The sequence below is a fragment of the Mirounga angustirostris genome, unplaced genomic scaffold (assembly GCF_029215605.1).
Source record: "Mirounga angustirostris isolate CCGP_5_RB_7025 unplaced genomic scaffold, mMirAng1.0.hap1 SCAF_4, whole genome shotgun sequence".
Taxonomy (NCBI): Eukaryota; Metazoa; Chordata; class Mammalia; order Carnivora; family Phocidae; genus Mirounga; species Mirounga angustirostris.
Genome location: NW_026991712.1, coordinates 182,780,477 through 182,798,522, shown reverse-complemented (window position 1 = coordinate 182,798,522; position 18,046 = coordinate 182,780,477). Strand labels below are relative to the sequence as shown.

The 18,046-nt window shown below is 47.3% G+C and overlaps 1 protein-coding gene across 4 annotated transcripts in view; it reads left to right on the top strand.

The window, feature by feature from the left end:
• Positions 1-13,162, top strand: part of UBE4B (ubiquitination factor E4B) — a 123,819-nt gene extending 110,657 nt beyond the window's left edge. For all 4 annotated transcript variants that reach the window (XM_045898733.3, XM_054513148.2, XM_045898735.3 and 1 more), the window contains 5 exons: positions 1,824-1,958; positions 3,754-3,945; positions 10,433-10,607; positions 11,169-11,315; positions 11,817-13,162. In XM_045898733.3, the coding sequence (XP_045754689.1) occupies positions 1,824-1,958; positions 3,754-3,945; positions 10,433-10,607; positions 11,169-11,315; positions 11,817-11,878 (711 nt within the window). In that variant the 3' untranslated portion in view covers positions 11,879-13,162. The remainder of the gene's footprint in view (positions 1-1,823; positions 1,959-3,753; positions 3,946-10,432; positions 10,608-11,168; positions 11,316-11,816) is intronic.
• Positions 13,163-18,046: the final 4,884 nt, after the last annotated feature.

Genomic DNA, 18,046 nt, shown 5'->3' with positions numbered 1-18,046 from the left:
GGTCTGCCCAGCCTCACTGAGTGACTGCTGTATTCTGTTAAGTGCTCTGACTCAACACTTGGGAGTCTTCCTTGATTCTTCTCCTTCAACAAGCGCCTCAAGACTCTACCCTAAAATGCCCGTATCTGGCCTCTTGCCCTACCTCCAGGCCACAACCCTCTCTCACCTGGCTTGCTGTAGCCTCTCTCACCGGTCTCTCGGCCTCCACTCTTGCCTGTGTCCATACCAGAGGGATGCTGTTAAAACCTGTTTGCTCATTATCACCACTTGACTCAGAACTCGTCCAAGCTTCCCTTCTCACACAGAGTCTAGTCCCAAGTTAGAGTGGGCCCCTGGCCCACCATTTTCCCCGTCACCCACTCTCCCCGAACCACACGGGCCTCCTTGCCCTCCTGCTGACACGCTTGCTGTTCCCTCGACTGGGAGCACCGTTGCCCCCGATTTCTGCTGAGTCTCTTCTTCAGACATCCACCTAAATGTCAACTTCTCAGAGGCTGTCCCTGACCACTCTTTCTCTCTTTTTCTTCTTGCCTTTTCTCCATCACTCTCAGACTTGTGTGTCTGTGTGGGCGTTTGTCTATTGCCTGTCTCCCTGCCTGAGAGCTAAGCTCCATGAGGCCTGCGAGCTTGTTGGTCATGTTCCACGCTCCAGTGCCTGCAGGTGGGCCTGGCCTGGACGAGGGCCCGGATACCATGTGTGGAGGAAAGCGTGTGGCACGCAGACACGCATTGCACTAGTTCTCACCTTGTCCTTATGTCTTCCTGCTTGGATGTGTGTTCTATAGGCGCATTCTTGGCCAAGGGGGCAGCGGACAGTTACCCAGCATCGCTGCACGGCGTCCCCCACGCACCCTCTCAGAGGGCACCGCCCCAGGAGGTCCTCCTGTGGCGGCATCAGCTGCTCTAGCTATTGCCCTCCCCTCAGCATGAAGTAAGACGGCCTCTGAGCTGCGATACAAGAATTTTCGTCTTTACTGCTGTTGCTGGGTGTTTTCTGCATCCCAGAGCCTTCAGTGCTCCACCTTGCTTTACCCCCCGAGCCAAACACACCTTATTATCTTGTTTCCTGGCCCCTGGCAGAATTGAAGGAGGAGGACAGTGCCAGAGGCAAGCATGCTGACAGTTGTCCGGGGCGACAGCCCGAGAGCACAGCAAGACGAAACTCAAAACCTTAGCAGTCTGGGGCGCCTGGGTGGCTCAGTTGGTTGGGCGACTGCCTTCGGCTCAGGTCATGATCCTGGAGTCCCGGGATCGAGTCGGGCTCCCTGCTCGGCAGGGAGTCTGCTTCTCCCTCTGACCCTCCCCCCTCTCATGTGCTCTCTCTCATTCTCTCTCTCTCAAGTAAATAAATAAAATCTTTAAAAAAAAACAAAAAACCTTAGCAGTCTGGAGGCACTTGGTGTAGGGGCAGAACCTCTAGGCCCCAGTATCGTGGCATAGCCCAACACGTGTTTTTAAAATAGTAGTGACTACAAGTTGTTATTCAGGGAAACAAACTATCCTGGATTAGCAACCACATGTATCGGGTGTGATGGAAGATTCACTAATTTCATCCCGCACAGAAGTTGAAGGTGACTTCTTTTATCATTGAGGAAATAGGGGCTCATGTAAGTTAAACAGTGTGCCAAGGTCACCTTACTCAGAGACCCAGAGAGTTCTCACGCTGAAAAAGAATAAACTTCAGTTATCTGGAAAATTCTCTGGTTTGGGTCGTTCTCATTCCCTCAGTCTATGGGCTTTGTTGTGCGCTCGTCCCGTTTTCCTTCACCCTCGGTGTGCGGGTGAGCTCACAGCCAGTGCTGACTTCTGCTTGGCCTTCCTAGGATCAGCAGCAAGCCCGTCAGTCCCAGCTTGCTCAGGACGAGCGTGTGTCCCGCTCCTATCTTGCCCTGGCAACAGAAACTGTGGACATGTTCCATATCCTCACAAAGCAGGTCCAGAAGCCGTTCCTCAGACCGGTGAGTAGAACCTTCGGGATGTTTATTTTGTGTGTCGGATTCCACAGTAAGGCTCCGTCACCTGTCACTAAAGGTAGTTATTGAGATCCTGGACGTTTCAGCTCCGAGTTGCTAAGTGAAAGCTTGATGCTGATTTTGTTCCCAGTTACGCTAAGTGATCTAGCACTCTGGGGCGAGACCAAAGTCTGCAAACAGTCTCTTCCAAAATAACGTAATTCGCTTTCTGCTTACATAGCACATGGGATTATTAATGCTGAAGCTGTGACATATTTTTATTGTTATTGATTCCTGTATTTTATTTATAGGAAAAGTAGAAAGTAGCATCAGTTAGAAATTAGAATATAGTAAGTAGAAGGGCGCCTGGGTGGCTCAGATCGTTAAGCGTCTGCCTTCGGCTCAGGTCATGATCCCAGGGTCCTGGGATCGAGCCCCACATCGGGCTCCTGGCTCAGCAAGGAGCCTGCTTCTCCCTCTCCCTCTGCCTCTCTCCCTGCTCATGCTCTCTCTCTCTCTCTGTATCTCTGTGTCTCAAATGAATAAATTAAAAAAAAAAAATCTAAAAAAGAATATAGTAAGTAGAAATCATTGATAACGGTAAGATCTATGGTTCTCCTGGTTGTAGCTTTGTTACACTCAAGAAGCCGAAGGGTAATGAGAGCCATAATTGGGGTTTATGATAGATTGAAGGTAGTCAGAATATTTGGCCTTGATACTATTAAGACCTGGGTCCTGCCCCTGAAATGGAAACTGAGTGACCTAACTGAAGATCGCTGCTTTGTGTTGACCCCCTGCCGCACAGCACAGAAGCTTTATGGTGTGGCCAGGACAAGGGTGGTGACGAAGGCAAGGAAGGGGCCTGGGAGCTGGTCATTAATTGCCTGGAGATATGGAGACAGGTTTACAATGGAACGTAATTTTATTCCTCACTTCCTCCAGTGTCCCTGCTCAGCGTTCTCGCCACACCCTGGCCTGGGTGCCTCTCAGCAATGAGTCTCCTCCTCTGTCCGTTTTCCATTTCACTTCTCTTCACAAAAGAGCAGTGGAACGTGAAACAAAACCGAGCTCACTATTGAAAGCATGCAAACACCGCAACTAATTCAAACAAGATAGTTCAGACCCTTGCTTCCCTGGGGCTTGCAAATGGAATTTCTTTTTACTTTTCCTACCAAGCCCAGATAGTGAAGAGTTAGACATCGTGGGCTGCAGTCTGGCACGGCTACTCAGCTTGGTTCTTGTAGCACAAAAGCAGTTACAGAAAAAATATATATAAACAAGTACGTGTGGCTGTGTGAATAAAACTTTATAAAAATAAGCATTGGGCCACATTCGGCCTGCAGGTAGCAGTTGGCCAAACCCTGCACTAAAAACATGTTTTATTTTATGTTTAGGAACTCCCAATTCAGCGAGTCTTTGATTGTTAGGAAACTATAATAAATTATTTGAGATGGAATTATGAGTGATTTTCCCTCTTAACCTGCTTCTCAGTGAATTTGGAGTGATACTTGTTTTTGTCATTGAAAGCGTGAATTTAAAGAAAAGGTTACCTTCTGTTCGTATTTATAGATATTCCACCAACCTGTAACATTATTAGGTGTTAGAATTACTGGATTAGAGATGGAGAATGAAGAAAATTTTGCATATAAATGTCCTTCTTCAGCTTATGACTCACAGTACATCTAAGGGGTTCTTTGAAGATTAATCCAGCCAATTCATGTTCCTCCACTGAAATGGGAGTTTTGGTCCTTCTCGCTTGTCTCAACAGCACGAATTGTCCTCTTACCCTGTGATTTCCTAGGAACTTGGACCCCGATTGGCTGCAATGCTGAACTTTAATCTTCAGCAGCTCTGTGGCCCCAAGTGCCGTGACCTGAAAGTTGAAAACCCTGAGAAGTATGGCTTTGAACCAAAGAAGCTGTTGGACCAACTGACGGATATTTACCTGCAGCTGGACTGCGCCCGGTTCGCCAAAGCCATTGCTGACGACCAGGTCAGTGCCCAGGGAGCAGGCCATTTCAGGGGGAGGCTGGGCCTCAGGCCGCCGACCCGGCTGGCCAGAGTTCGCATCTCTCTGGACTTCCTGGCAGACCCATCTGTCCCTGGGTTTTCCCCACTTGGAATCAGGGAAGGCGGTACTTTTCAACTTGTGGTTTGGGAGGTTTTTAGTACGTAAGTGGAAATAATCACCACTTACGCCAGGGGATCTTGTCTGGTGTAAATGAAGATCAATCAGCTCTTTTCCTTCGGGTGTGAAAGCCGATTTGGCTCCCGGATCCGTCTCCAGTGGGGTTCCTAGCCCATCCTGCCAAGGGCCTCATGCAGCAGATCCATCACCTTCCCACCAAGGTCCAGCCTTCTCAGGGGTTCAGGGGTCCCAGTCTGCTTCCCAAACCCCCCACGCTGGTGCTGCTGTTATTGCGATTTCTGGTTTCAAACCTCGTTTGGTTATCTTCACAGTCTTCTCTCTGCTCTATTCCTTTTGTCCGCCGCGGTCATGACGCCCATTCCATGTTTGTCATTTCCACACCTGCCAATGTAGTCCAAGCACCCCCACCCCCTGACTTCCCAGCAGTCTCATAAAGGGCTCCCCCACCTGCCGTGTTCTTCTGTCCTGCATCATGGCAGCATCCTGAGAGCTGACGTTTATCATTTGAATACCAAGTTCTAACCACTTGGCTTGTTTTCGTTGACTTAATCCTTGCAAAATCCTGTGGTATGGGTTCTATTAGATTCCTCATTCTTACCTGAGGAAACTGAGGCACAGAGAGTTGACACAGCTTGCTCCAGGCAGCAGGGAGTATGGGATAGAGGCAGGGTTCGTACCCAGGCAGTCTGGCCCTGAGCAGGTACTCCCAGCCTCTCTGCCCTCTACTGAAAACACCCAAAAAGTTTCATGCTCATCTGTCTCTCCATCTTTGTTCACACTCTCTGTCCAAATCTCATGTTTCAGGTTAACCAGCAGTAGGGGTTCTAGAAGGTTCTTCACCCATATCTCACCCAAAGGAATGATAGTAAAATATGGAAATTGTAGGTACTACTTTTTTTTAATAACAGCTTTACTGAGATATAATTCACATATGTGGGTACTTTTGGATGTAAGCAAGAGAGTCGGTCTTGACAGAGTGACGGGGAAACAACACATATGTCTAAAGCAGGTTTTCCATAAAAAGTGGTGGTAAAGGGGCGCCTGGGTGGCGAAGTAGGTTACACATCTGCCTTCAGCTCAGGTCACGATTCCAGGGTCCTGGGATCAGGCCTTGCATTGGGCTCCCTGCTCAGCAGAGAGCCTGCTTCTCCTGCTCCCTCTGCTGCTCCCCCTGCTTGTTTTCTCTCTCTCTCTCTGTCAGATAAATAAAATCCTTAAAAAAAAAAAAAGGGTGGTATAGGAGGGGGTAAGAGTTTGCAGTTACTGTGGGGAGGTGCAAGGATGTTTTTCTAGCTGATAACTCTACAATACTGCACATGCTGACCTCTGGACAGTAAGTGGCAGTCTGCAGTTGACAAAGAAAACGAAGACGCGCCTCCATCCAGATGGGGGTGTCTGCTGGACGGCAGGCCGACTGCAGCCAGGCTGTGGTAGCCTGGCCAGAGGTCGCGGTGTGAGAAGTCCCCAGAGACTCTTCTGCTCTTTACTGTAAGAGACTTGGAAGAGTCACGTAGCGGGGTCTTGCTGGCAGGCCTTGCTGTGGCTGCCACATCACGAGTGGTGAACGTAACCAACTTGCAGTGTGAATAAACACAGCACAGCCCGTGAGATGGTGAAGACCAAGTGGGGGACAATGCCTGGTAATACCTGTGGGGTGGGGTGGGGGCCTGTGGTGGCACCCGGCTTGAGTCGTAGGCCGCTCTTTCTGCACCGTGGCACGTGGCTTTTCTTGAGTGTCTCTGTAGCCCTGCTCTTCCAGACTCATGGAGCAAACACACACATGTACCAGTGTTGCCATGGACAGGAAAACATTTTAAGTGGGCTTTTTGCTTCCTTTTACAGTGTGGTGTTTGTTCTGATTGTTGGGCATTTTCCATTTATAGTGGCTGTAAGCTGATTAGGGCCCTGATGATCGTCTCAGAAGAGGGTTTGGGGGGCTGAGGAAGGAAGGTTGGAAGTCTAGAAAGCTCCAGAGGAATAGTAGTGGAATTTTGTTTGCTCCTTTGGGAGCAGTGGTCTTGGTTTGGCCTGGTATGTCTGGGAAGACCAAGGAAGAAGAAAATGGTGGCCGTGCAAGGAAAGAAACTCAGAAGCTTCTCTCCCCGTCAGCCAAGAGCAGACTCAAGACAAGTGTCTAGAAGAGGTGACAGGAGGACCGGCACGAAGAGCCACTGAGCTTTATGCTCACAAACTGGAGGAGAGAGCCCCTTGTCAGAGGAGGAGTGGAGAACAGTTGTCCTGGAGATGAGGGAGCCTAGGACAGGGAGGCTTTAGGGGGACTCTGTGTGCTGCATTGATCGCCATGCAGGACTAGCTTTCATGGACAGACTTTGTGTGTGGACTGCAGGTCTGCTGTTCCTGGAGCACTGTCCATTAGCACTGGGGTCTGTTCAAAAATAAAGAGGGGCACCTGGGTGGCTAAGTCGGTTGAGCGTCTGACTCTTGACATTGGCTCAAGTCATGATCTCCCAGTCATGAGATGGAGCCCCACGTCGGGTTCCACACTCGGTGTGGAGTCTGCTTAAGATTCTCTCCCTTCCCCCTCTGCCCCTCCCCTTGCTCGCACTCAAGTGTTCTCTCTCTATAAAATAAATAAATAAAATCTTTAAAAAGTAAAATAAAATGAAAATAAAGAACAAAGAGCCCATCTGAAGTCACACTTCTCCCATCCATCTTTCCTTTTTGTTTTTGTTTTTTTTAATTGAGGTGAAATTCACATAAGATTCACCATTTTATTTTTTTTTATTTTTTATTTATTTTTATTTTTTATTTTTTTAAAGATTTATTTATTTATTTGAGAGAGCGAGAATGAGAGAGAGAGAGTACATGAGAGGGGGGAGGGTTAGAGGCAGAAGCAGGCTCCCCGCCGAGCAGGGAGCCCGATGCGGGACTCGATCCCGGGACTCCAGGATCATGACCCGAGCTGAAGGCAGTCGCTTAACCAACTGAGCCACCCAGGCGCCCCTTATTTTATTTTTTTAAAGATTTTACTTATTTATTTGACAGAGAGAGACACAGCGAGAGAGGGAACACAAGCAGGGGGAGTGGGAGAGGGAGAAGCAGGCTTCCCGCCAAGCAGGGAGCCCGATGCGGGGCTCGATCCCAGGACCCTGAGATCATGACCTAAGCTGAAGGCAGATGCTTAACGACTGAGCCACCCAGGCGCCCCAAGATTCACCATTTTAAAGTGTGCAATTTGGTGACTTTTAGTGCATTCCCAGTGTTACGCAACCTCCACCTCTCTCTAGTGCCAACATCATATGCAAACATCTCCCCCAGAAGGAAATGCCATATTTATTAAGCAGGCACTGTCCATCCCCCCGTCACTCCAGCCCTGGGCAACCACTGATCTGCTTTCTGTCTTCGTTTTACCTAATTTTAGATTTACCTATTGCCTATTCTGGATATTTCATGTAAATGGGATAATACAATATGTCTAGCTTCTTTCATTTAGCATAATGTTTTTGAGATTCATCCATGTACAGTACTTCATGCCTTTCTTATGGTTGAATAATATCTCATTACATGGATCTACCATGATGTGCTCATCTGTTCATCCATTGGTGGACCTTTGAGTTGTTTCCACCGTTTGGCTATTATAAATGATGCTGCGCTGAACATTTGTGACCAAGTATTTGAATACCTGTTTTTGATTCTTTTTTTTTTCAAGATTTTATTTATTTATTTAACAGAGAGAGACATAGTGAGAGAGGAACGCAAGCAGGGGGAGTGGGAGAGGGAGAAGCAGGCTTCCTGCTGAGCAGGGAGCCCAATGTGGGGCTCGATCCCAGGACCTTCGGATCATGACCTGAGCCGAAGGCAGACACTTAACGACTGAGCCACCCAGGTGCCCCTGCCTGTTTTTAATTCTTTTGGGTATATGCTCAGGAGTCAAATCACTGAATCTTACAGTAATACGATGTTGAACTTTTCCAGGACCTTTCCCACTGTGTCCCACAGTGGCCGAACCATTTTCCATTCCCACCAGCAGTGGACAAGGGGTCTCATTTCAGTTTCTTCACATCCTCACCAACACTTGTTATTTTTTCGTTTTTTTTAATAGCCACCCTGTTGGGAGTGAAGTGGTACTTCACTGTGGTTCTGATTCACATTTTCATAATGACAAATTTCATGTGCTTCTCAGCCATCTGTATATCTTTTTTGGAGAAATGGCTATTCAAGTCCTTCACCATTTTTTTTTTTAATGGATTGTTTGTATTTTGTTGTTGAATTATAGGAGTTCTTTATATATTGTGGATACAAGACCTTTATCAGATATATGATTTGTAGATATTTCTGTGTTTAATTTTTGAATGACTCCGTAAGATCCTTGAGGACAAGAACAGCATCTTTGCTGCGTCTCTTACCCAACCCACATCAGACTCAAAGCAGCAGCTCAGTAATGTGCCTTTGTTCCATGCACTGATTTCATTGCTCTGTGAGGCTGAATGCCACATCCCCTTATCGCGGGTTGCCTTTGATTTCTGATAATGCCCACCACACTGCTCTTAGAAGTTGACTTATAAGTAAGCACAAGTCAGGTGGTTAAAAACTCATCATCATTTGAGAAATAGAGTGGGTGATGTTTCACAAGGAAAGCAAGTGGCTCCTTGTTACAAAGAGAAGTTCAAGGTGAAATCATCTCAGTCGCAACGCCCAACCCACAGTAAGTCCCTGTGCGCAATATTTTAATTTTGCCCTTCCAACATCTTACTATAATCTTTTGGCCACTTATCCGCCGTGCCCCTCCCCAAAGGGATAGAGACTATGGCTTCCTGGCTCATAAGAAGGAGATGTCAAATAAGGTATTTGCTGAATCCGTGTAGTAATTTAGTTTCAGAAAACTATACTCGAGGCTCTTGGAACTTTTCAGGATTGTACGAGATTACGAGATGGCTTTTAGGATTCCTGCCAGGCCGATGGTAGTGCGTGCCCTTCCCTCTCTCTTCCATGTGGGTGTGTATACTCACTTAGAAACTGAAGTTAAAGAAGAAAAGAAGAAAGGTTGAGAAATCTCAACCCCATGCTCTAAGAAAATACAGGTATTGACATGAATTCATCCCATAGACGTTTGTCTGAGTCCTTGGAAGGGAAGCACCGCTCAGGGGTTATCGGGCCATCATTCAGAGGCTCAGGCTTGATCAGTCTCCTGCTCTGTTCGCATCACTGTCACTGAATTGACAAGTGGCCAGTGTTTTTGCCATAAGTGCAAATTCGGATATGCTGTGATATTTCGAAACGGCAATGATGTATATGAATTAGGCACGTGTCAGGTGGCTGTTACCACGCCCCATTTTGTGCTGGAGGAACCTGGGGCCCAGAGGGGTTTGCTTGAGACTACCCAGTGGGTAGACTGTGGAGCTAGAGTTCAAGTCCAAGTTCATCTGGGTCTTTGGTGGGCACTTGTCCTCTCTCCACCATCCCTCATGCTCCTCTCAGCAGAGCACCTGACATTTAACAGTGTTGAGCTGAGAGCTCTGGAAGAAAGACTGACCACGAACAGGATAAAGCTCCTTTTGATTATGAACCATGTTGGGTTGTTTTCACCATGTTGACCTTTAGGGAAAAGAGGCGACATTTGTTGCAGGGCACAGTGCCTTTCAAAGCCTCACACAAACGCAATTTTCATTCTCTTTTTGATATTTAAATTTTAGGGGCGCCTGGGTGGCTCAGTCAGCTAAGTGTCGGACTCTTGATTTTGTCGCATCATGATCTCAGGGTCCTGGGATCGAGCCCTGCATCGGGCTCCCTGCTCAGCAGGGAGTCTGCTTGTCTGCTTGAGATTCTCCCTCTGCCCTTCCCCCCACTCTCTCAAATAAATAAATAAATAATTTAAATTCAAATTTTAAAAGAGAGGGCGCCTGGGTGGCTCAGTTGGCTGAGCGACTGCCTTCGGCTCAGGCCATGATCCTGGAGTCCCGGGATCAAGTCCCGCATCAGGCTCCCTGCTCGGCAGGGAGTCTGCTTCTCCCTCTGACCCTCTCATGCTCTATCTCATTCTCTGTCTCAAATAAATAAATAAAATCTTTAAAAAAAAAAAATTTTTAAAGAGATACATGTTTGATGTAGAAAATAATTCCAAAATTCAAAATTCCCCTCATTTGCCTCAATCCTGAAGTCGTCCTCAGAGGTAAGGACCTGGTGCAGTCTGGTAGGTGTTACTCCAGTCTATATGTGTTTATAGCCACGTAGAACTGTTTATGTACACATTAGCATTTTAGGGCTTTTTTAGAAAGACACAAATGGATCATACTTCAGGCACTTTCTGCAGCTTGCTTTTTTCCCCACTTAAAATATATTGATGTCTCACATTGTCTTCCCTCATTCGCAGAGATCCTACAGCAAAGAGTTGTTTGAAGAAGTGATCTCGAAGATGCGGAAGGCGGGGATCAAATCCACCATAGCGATCGAGAAGTTTAAGCTCCTCGCGGAGAAGGTGGAGGAGATAGTGGCCAAGAATGCGCGTGCAGAAATCGACTACAGCGACGCCCCCGACGAGTTCAGAGGCAAGCGGGCTGCTCTCTTCGTGCCGAATTCTTTGAATTACCTGGACACACGTAACGTGAAAAGACAGCGTTCTGTGCTTTTAACTTCTGTATGATGTGCTAGAGTTACTCCTTGAGACACGTTGTCTGAAATTACATTTGCCTACTTTTAGTTCCTGTTGTAAATTAAAAGGGGAGAAGAGTCCTTATCTTGATTTCAAACCGAGTGCCAGCTGTGAAAATGCCGAGCTCAGCCTTGCCTGCGCAAGAGGGGATTTGCATTTCCAAAGAAGAGTCCTGGAAGGTCTCGGATGAAGGGCTCCAGCTGCTGTCTTTCCTGCAGAGCCCTGGTCCTTTTCCTCTGTCCGCCCCCCCCAGCTGTAGCTGACGAAGGGGGTGTCCCCCTCCCCCGAAGGCACCTTGGACGTCTATATCTCATGCCAACTTCGGCTGCATTTGGGGGCCTGGTCGGACCATGCGATTGCTGTGTCTGTGGATAGACACTGTTAGGAGGGGCTTTGTTTCGTTTTCAGTTTCAGTTTTGGGCGCCGAATGAGAGTTTGCTTTGCTTTGTCTCCGCAGACCCTCTGATGGACACCCTGATGACCGACCCCGTGCGGCTGCCGTCGGGCACCATCATGGACCGCTCCATCATCCTGCGGCACTTGCTCAACTCTCCCACAGACCCCTTCAACCGACAGATGCTGACCGAGAGCATGCTGGAACCAGGTAGAGGAGTGGCGCCCGAATCCCGTGCCAGAGATCCATCAGAAGGGGGCAGTTTGGGTGCCTGGGTGGCTCAGTCGTTAAGCGTCTGCCTTCAGCTCAGGTCATGATCCCAGGGTCCTGGGATCGAGTCCCACATCGGGCTCCCTGCTCGGCAGGAAGCCTGCTTCTCGCTCTCCCACTCCCCCTGCTTGTGTTCCTGCTCTCGCTCTCTCTCTCTCTGTCAAATAAATAAATAAAATCTTTAAAAAAAAAAAAAGAAGGGGGCAGTTTACCAAATCCAGAAGCTTCCATAGCTTACGGCACTTCATGGAAAAGACACGAAATATTCTTTGCTCTGATTCACTGTGGGAGTTAGTCCTTATGTCCTGCTTCTTCCTCAGTCCTCGTGTCAGTGAGGGAATGAATGGCCTTTTCTTTCCGTTTGGAGAGAACTGCAGGCTGCATCTCCTAGGAAGAGCCCTCCCATCTGGGGCCATTAATCCTCTCCTTTTCTCTTCCCAGTGCCAGAACTGAAAGAACAGATTCACGCCTGGATGAGAGAGAAACAAAACAGTGATCATTAAACCGTCCCCCGTGCCCACCCTCTGCGAGACGGCCAAGGCCAGCCAGGCAGGCGGAAGCCGCGTCGGTGGCGGAGACGCTGTTCAGACGTTTTCAGCCCCGCACGGCAGAGACGCCGAGAGCCCCCCAGAGTGACCAGACGGTGGAGACCTGCAAGGACGTGGATGAGAAGAGGAGCCCCATTCCTGTACATATATTTAAGTGACACACATGGTCAAAAGCTTGAGGGACACACTTTACGATTGCTTGTGTAATAAAGCTCGTCCTTCCTATGTCACCATTTGGGGCTTTTGCAATGGAAGTCTTTTAGTGATTGATGACAAATGGGTCTGGGCAGCATCCCGTTCATCCCCCCCCCCCCAATCCAATATCCGTTGATTTGATTGTGATTAGAGAACCTTGGACATTTTGCTGCTAAAGAATCCTTCCCCCGCTCCCTTCCTGACCCGACTTGCACTGCTGTGGATTTTTTTAAGAGAAGCAAAAACAAAAATAAACTCCTTCCCCCTGGCCCTCCAAACATATATTCTGTGAGATAACTGTGCCTGCAACAAAGTGTTAATCCTGGGATCGTATTTTTATATCATATTCACATATTTGTTTTTTTTAATTGGTGTTAGATGACATGATTAATAAAAAAGGCAAGATATTTTCAGAATTCGAATTTCAGTTTTTATTTTTTTTTCTTTTGAAATGTCCCTCTAAAGTTTTTTTATTCGAAACAAAGTGAAGAGAACCTGTTGCTCTGGTCCTTGTCATAAGGCCTCTATTAGGAATCTGAGGAACAGCTGCAGCAACGGAAGTGTTCAAGTATATCAGGATTTACACAACTTACGGTTTTGGGGGGCGGGCCCGGGGGGGGAGGGTGCGGACAGTTCAAAACCATTACAGTTATCCTAGGAGGGAAAAGAAATTCCTCAGCTCTGGAGTCTGTGAGTTCGAGGCAGGGGATCGTCTGTAGGACGTGTCCTTCGGGGCTTGGCCTGACCAAAGTGAAAACAGGGTGCAGGAAACGTGGACGTGTGTCTGCTTGTAAACACACACACACACACACACACACAGAAACATAAGACTTTGTATTACTGCTCCCGACTTTAACATACTTGAATTCTCACATTTCCTTGGGGTAAAAAAGGGTCTGAAACCGTAAAGTGTTTGGAAGAAATTAAGCTACGAGAACAGACTTTCTTTTCTTTTCCTTTTTTTCCACCCCCCTCCACAGACAATGTCCTCTGTTCGATTCCTAACGCAAACTACAATAAATGGTGATACACATTCAGAAGGAACCTTCTTTGAGTCTCTTCTTTTTGTGGAAAGCAAAGGGGTGGGTGAAGAACAAGAGCCAAATGAGTTTGCATGTGGTGAATCCTCTTGTCTGCAGCCAATTAAGAGTTGCTATTTTTAAAATAAAACTTTTGCGTTTGTATCAGTCTCGGTCCTCCATTTGGTTCTCATTTCACCGTTTGCGTGTGGGAGGGGGCTGAGCTTTGTCACATTCGGTCTCTGCTATTCTCAACTTGGTCCCCGTGGCCAGTACCTTTTCCCTGACTTCTCCAGTTCTTCCTCAAAGCCAGCCAGTGTCATCGTGCGATGATAAAAGCAAGCATTTACTGTGTGTTGGGTACTCTGCACGAAGAGGCTTTTGCACACTTACGGCTTCATCCTCTAAGAAGGCGATACTCTCGGGGCACCTGGTTGGCTCGGTGGGTTGAGCGGCCGACTCTTGATTTCGGCTCAGGTCATGATCTCAGGGTCCTGGGATCAAGCCCCCCGTCGGGCTCCCTGTTCAGCGGGGAGTCCGCTTGAGGATTCTCTCTCCCTCTCCCTCTGCCCCTCCCCTGCTCGCACACGCACGCACTCTCTCTAAAATCAATCTTTTTTTTTAAGATTTTATTTATTTGAGAGAGAGAGAGCACGAGAGGGAAGAGGGCAGAGGGAGAAGCAGACCCCCTGCTGAGCAGGGAGCCTGATGCGGGACTCGATCCCGGGACTCCAGGATCATGACCTGAGCCGAAGGCAGTCGCTTAACCAACTGAGCCACCCAGGTGCCCTCAGGTTGTTTTTAAACACATCAGATGTGAGGTGAGGGGAGGTTAGGTAACTGGCTCAAGGTCACCTGGTCAGTGGAAGAGCACGCGTCCAGGCTCCGAGGTCCATGCCCCCAACTGCCGTCGGTACTACTTCTCTTGAGCAAATTTGTACTAAGTCACTTCCCCTCCCCCCAGAAATAGAATGCATTCATTATCCCACCATGCAGATAATGCCATTAATTTAGTTCACTTTTTACTAAACTTGTTTATGTGTATGCCTAAAAAATTATGTTTTGGGGCTTCTATGACTAATTGTTTATCCATCTTATGAATATGTATTATTATCTCCTCTCTAACCAGATTATAAAGTCTTCACAGGCACAGATTCTGTCTTACTGTCTGCACGTCTCCGTGAAAGTAATAGAATGCTGTTATATCCCTCCGTACGCCCTCAGCATTTTGAATATTCAGAATTCAGAGGTCTCAAGGATCTGCGGGGTAGGACATGTCTTCTGCCTGTACCATCCCTAGGGGCAACATAATTCATGTTTCTATTTATTTTAGAGTCTCAGGGTTACTGTTTTATAGAAACTTATGCTTGATGCAATCTGTTAATTACGGATATTAAGATAAATTCCAAAATATTTTAAAAGTAGGTCTTGGCTACAAGAAAGATGGTCAAATGAGGAGGATCCGAGTATCAGATGAGCAGAAGAGAAATGGTCCTTGGCAGAGAGATGATTAAAATAACTTCTTCCTCGTTTTGTGACTCACTATTGTGTGGGATTTTAAAAGGAGTTGATAAAATATCTTTTGAAAAGATAGCACATTATTTTGTGCACGTTTTGCAACCTTTGGGTTTGGTGCAGAAAGTAGTGAATTTCACCGTGTTTTGGTTGGAGTGGAAAGGAGACATAAAGAGGCCTCGTCTCACTAGGTTAAGTTTTTGAGGGAAAGAGACCTCCACGGTGGCCTATGAGCTTGGCCCTGATATCTACTAGTGTTGGGCTGAAGGAAACCACGTTGGTTGTAGATAACTTGTCTTTCGTGAGCATATTCTATGCTCAAGCCACTCTTTCATGTAATAATTCACTTAATCCTCAACAACTGTCTGAAGGAGATGCTGTTAGTGAGACAGGCATGTGAGACTAAGCCACATGGGCTTCAGAGTCATCCCTCCAACGCTCCTGCTGTATGGCAGTATTCCAGAATGGCCCAGCTTCAGAATGCCCAAGGACATACAGAGAAGCAGCATACGATTCTGGAAGGGGCTTTGGCCTTGGGGTCAGCTCCAGACCCAACCTTCATGGGAAATGGTGAAATGATTTCAATCTCAGGGCTTTGCTTGCTGGCCACTCATTGTCAAGCCCCAAGTTTGTATCTTCAACCCAGCCCTCTCTCCTGTGCTCAACACACTAGTCTTCTCTGATGCCCTCAGAGTTCTGAATTAAGTTCCTTCTGTTTCACCCCCAACCCGCTCCTCTTTGTCTTCCCATCATGATAAATGGCAACTCCATCCTTCTAGGTCACTTGGACCAAAAACTTGGGAGTCATCCTTGATTCCTCTCTTGTGCTCTCCTCCTATCCAGTCTGTCCACAGATTTCTCAGCTCTACCTGCAGAATGTACCCAGAATTCAGCCACTCTTCACCAGGCCCACTGGTGTGACTGGTCTGAGTCATTAGCAGTGAGCTGGCTTATTGCGATAGCCTCCTGACTGCTCTTCCTGTTTCCTCCTTGTTCTCCTTTCTCATAACAGCAGCTAGAACGGTCTTGTTAAAACTTGCCTAAGATCAGGGGCACCCGGCTGGCTCAGTCAGTGGAGCATGCAACTCTTGATCTTGGGGTGATGAGTTCAAGCCCCACAGTGGGTGTGGAGAGATTACTAAAACCAAGAAACAAACAAACAAAAACCACTTGACTAAGATCACATCGTTTCTACGCTCAGACCTTCCATGGCTTCCCAATCCCCTAGGAATAAAAAGGATTTTACAGTAGCTTAGAAGGCAGCACGCTCCCTCTCCATGATCTCTCTGAACTAACAACCTACAGCTCCCCCTTCCTCCAGCCACCAAGCCTCCTTGTCCTCCTTGTCCTCCTTAACCTGCAGGCATGCTCCCCACACTGCTAGGGCCCTTGTATTTGCTCCCTCTGCAAGGAATCCTCTTCCCATGGATATCCACCTGGAACACAGCTCCCTTAACGGCTTTAGGTCTTTGCTCAACTATCACCTCCATGAGCCCTTCCTTGTCCTCCCTGTTTAAAATCACACTCATTATTTGCTGTCCCTTGTGATTCCCTTTCTTGCATTTTCTCCTTAGCATTTATCATTAGCTAACGTATAATATCACTTACTTATTTACAGTCTATTTCCCCCACTAGAATGTGTGCCCCAGGAGGGCGGGATTTTAGTCTGTCGTGTAGCCCTAGCGCCTAGAAGGGTGCCTGGCACAGGGCCAGTGCTCAGTCTCTTTGTTGAATGAATGATCTCTTCATGTATTTGTCATTCCAGTTGTATCATTTATCTGTTGCTGCAGAACCAGATCACCCCAAAATTTAGTGGCTTGATACAGTCACAGTGATTTTATCTCCGTTAGTTCTGGAGGTTCCAGGAACAAGCATCCAGGAGGACCAGACAGAAGCTGTATCATCTTTTACAGTCCAGGCTTGGAAGTCACACAGTGTGACTTCTGCCTTAGTCATAAACCCACCTGGATGCAAGGGGAAGGGATGTAGAAGCCACTGCATGACAGGATGTTAGCATTGCATTGTAAGGATAGCTTCTGAGATAGGAGATACTGTTCTGGTCACCTTGCAAAATAAGATCTGCTGCATTCCCCTCCCACCAACAATTTACAGGCTCCCTATATGCCAAATACATCCATTTCTTCCCCCAAAGACTCCCAGATTTCATCCCATTATGGCATCAGCTTGAAGTCCAACATCTCATCATCCAAGACAAGTCCAGGTGCAGGTGAGTCTCCTCTGATGTGATTCTTCAGGTCCAGTCCCTGGAGTGCTACTCCTCTTGATTTAAAGCTCTGTGAACTAAAGATACAAGTTATCTACACACACACACTCACACACACACCATACAATGATGGGACAGATATGGAAAAATCATTATAGATGCTCCTATCCAAATGTTGGAAAATAGGAACACACAGGAGTCACTGGACCGTAGTAATTCTGAAATCCCACCTGGCACATGTTGCCAGTTCCTTATGTAGGAATCCGTCCTACAACCTACCAATTGTTCACCAAGACTCTCAACTCCACCCTCTGGGCTCTTGGGTTTTGCCCCTGCATCTTTCCTCCCTTTTCCATAACAAAACCTAATCGCAATGAAGTGGGCATCTCAGTCTGTTTCCTGTTCATAAAAAGAGGTTGGGTTCAGAAGTCTCTTTCTCTATTGCCTTTCCTCTAAGCCAGAGGTACTTTCCTCAGAACAATTCCCTTAGAATTTTGTGGGTTTTCTATGAATCTCCTTGGGGTTGACTCTACTAAACAAAAGCTACACCCCTAAATCTCTTCCAGATAAACTCTTCCCTATTTAGGATTTCTTGTGAAATCCTTAAATCTTTCTGAGCTCTTAAAGGGGTTTGTAGTCACATTCTTGGCCTCGCATGTAGATGGTTTCTAAAGATCTAAATGGCTTCCGGAGGCAACAAGAAGAAGCCAGGTGACACTTTCAGTGTTTTGCCTTGCGATCTCCTGACCTCGATCATTGAGTCCACTCCTCCACATTTACTCTTCCTCTAACACAGATGACGGCATTGCCAAAACTTCCACCACCGTATGACAAGGGGCTTCTTTCCTTCAGCTTCCAATAACTTTTACTCACGTTCCTTTCAAGCCTCTTCAATGGCTTTTGGGCTGACTAACAGCATCCTCAAGGCACCCCCGTCTTCTGTCCACCATTCAGCCCCAAAGCCAACGCCACGTGTTTTCGGCTTTGTTACACCCACACCCACTTCCAGGTCCTAAATCCTGCTGCTAAACAGATCTCCCAAATTTAATGGCTTAAAACAGCTGCTATTAATTTATTATCGCCTGTCATGGTTCTGGGGTGAACTGAGCTCAGCAGCCAAGTCTTGCTCCAGGACTCCGGACAGCGGCAATTGCAAGCCTGCAGAGGATG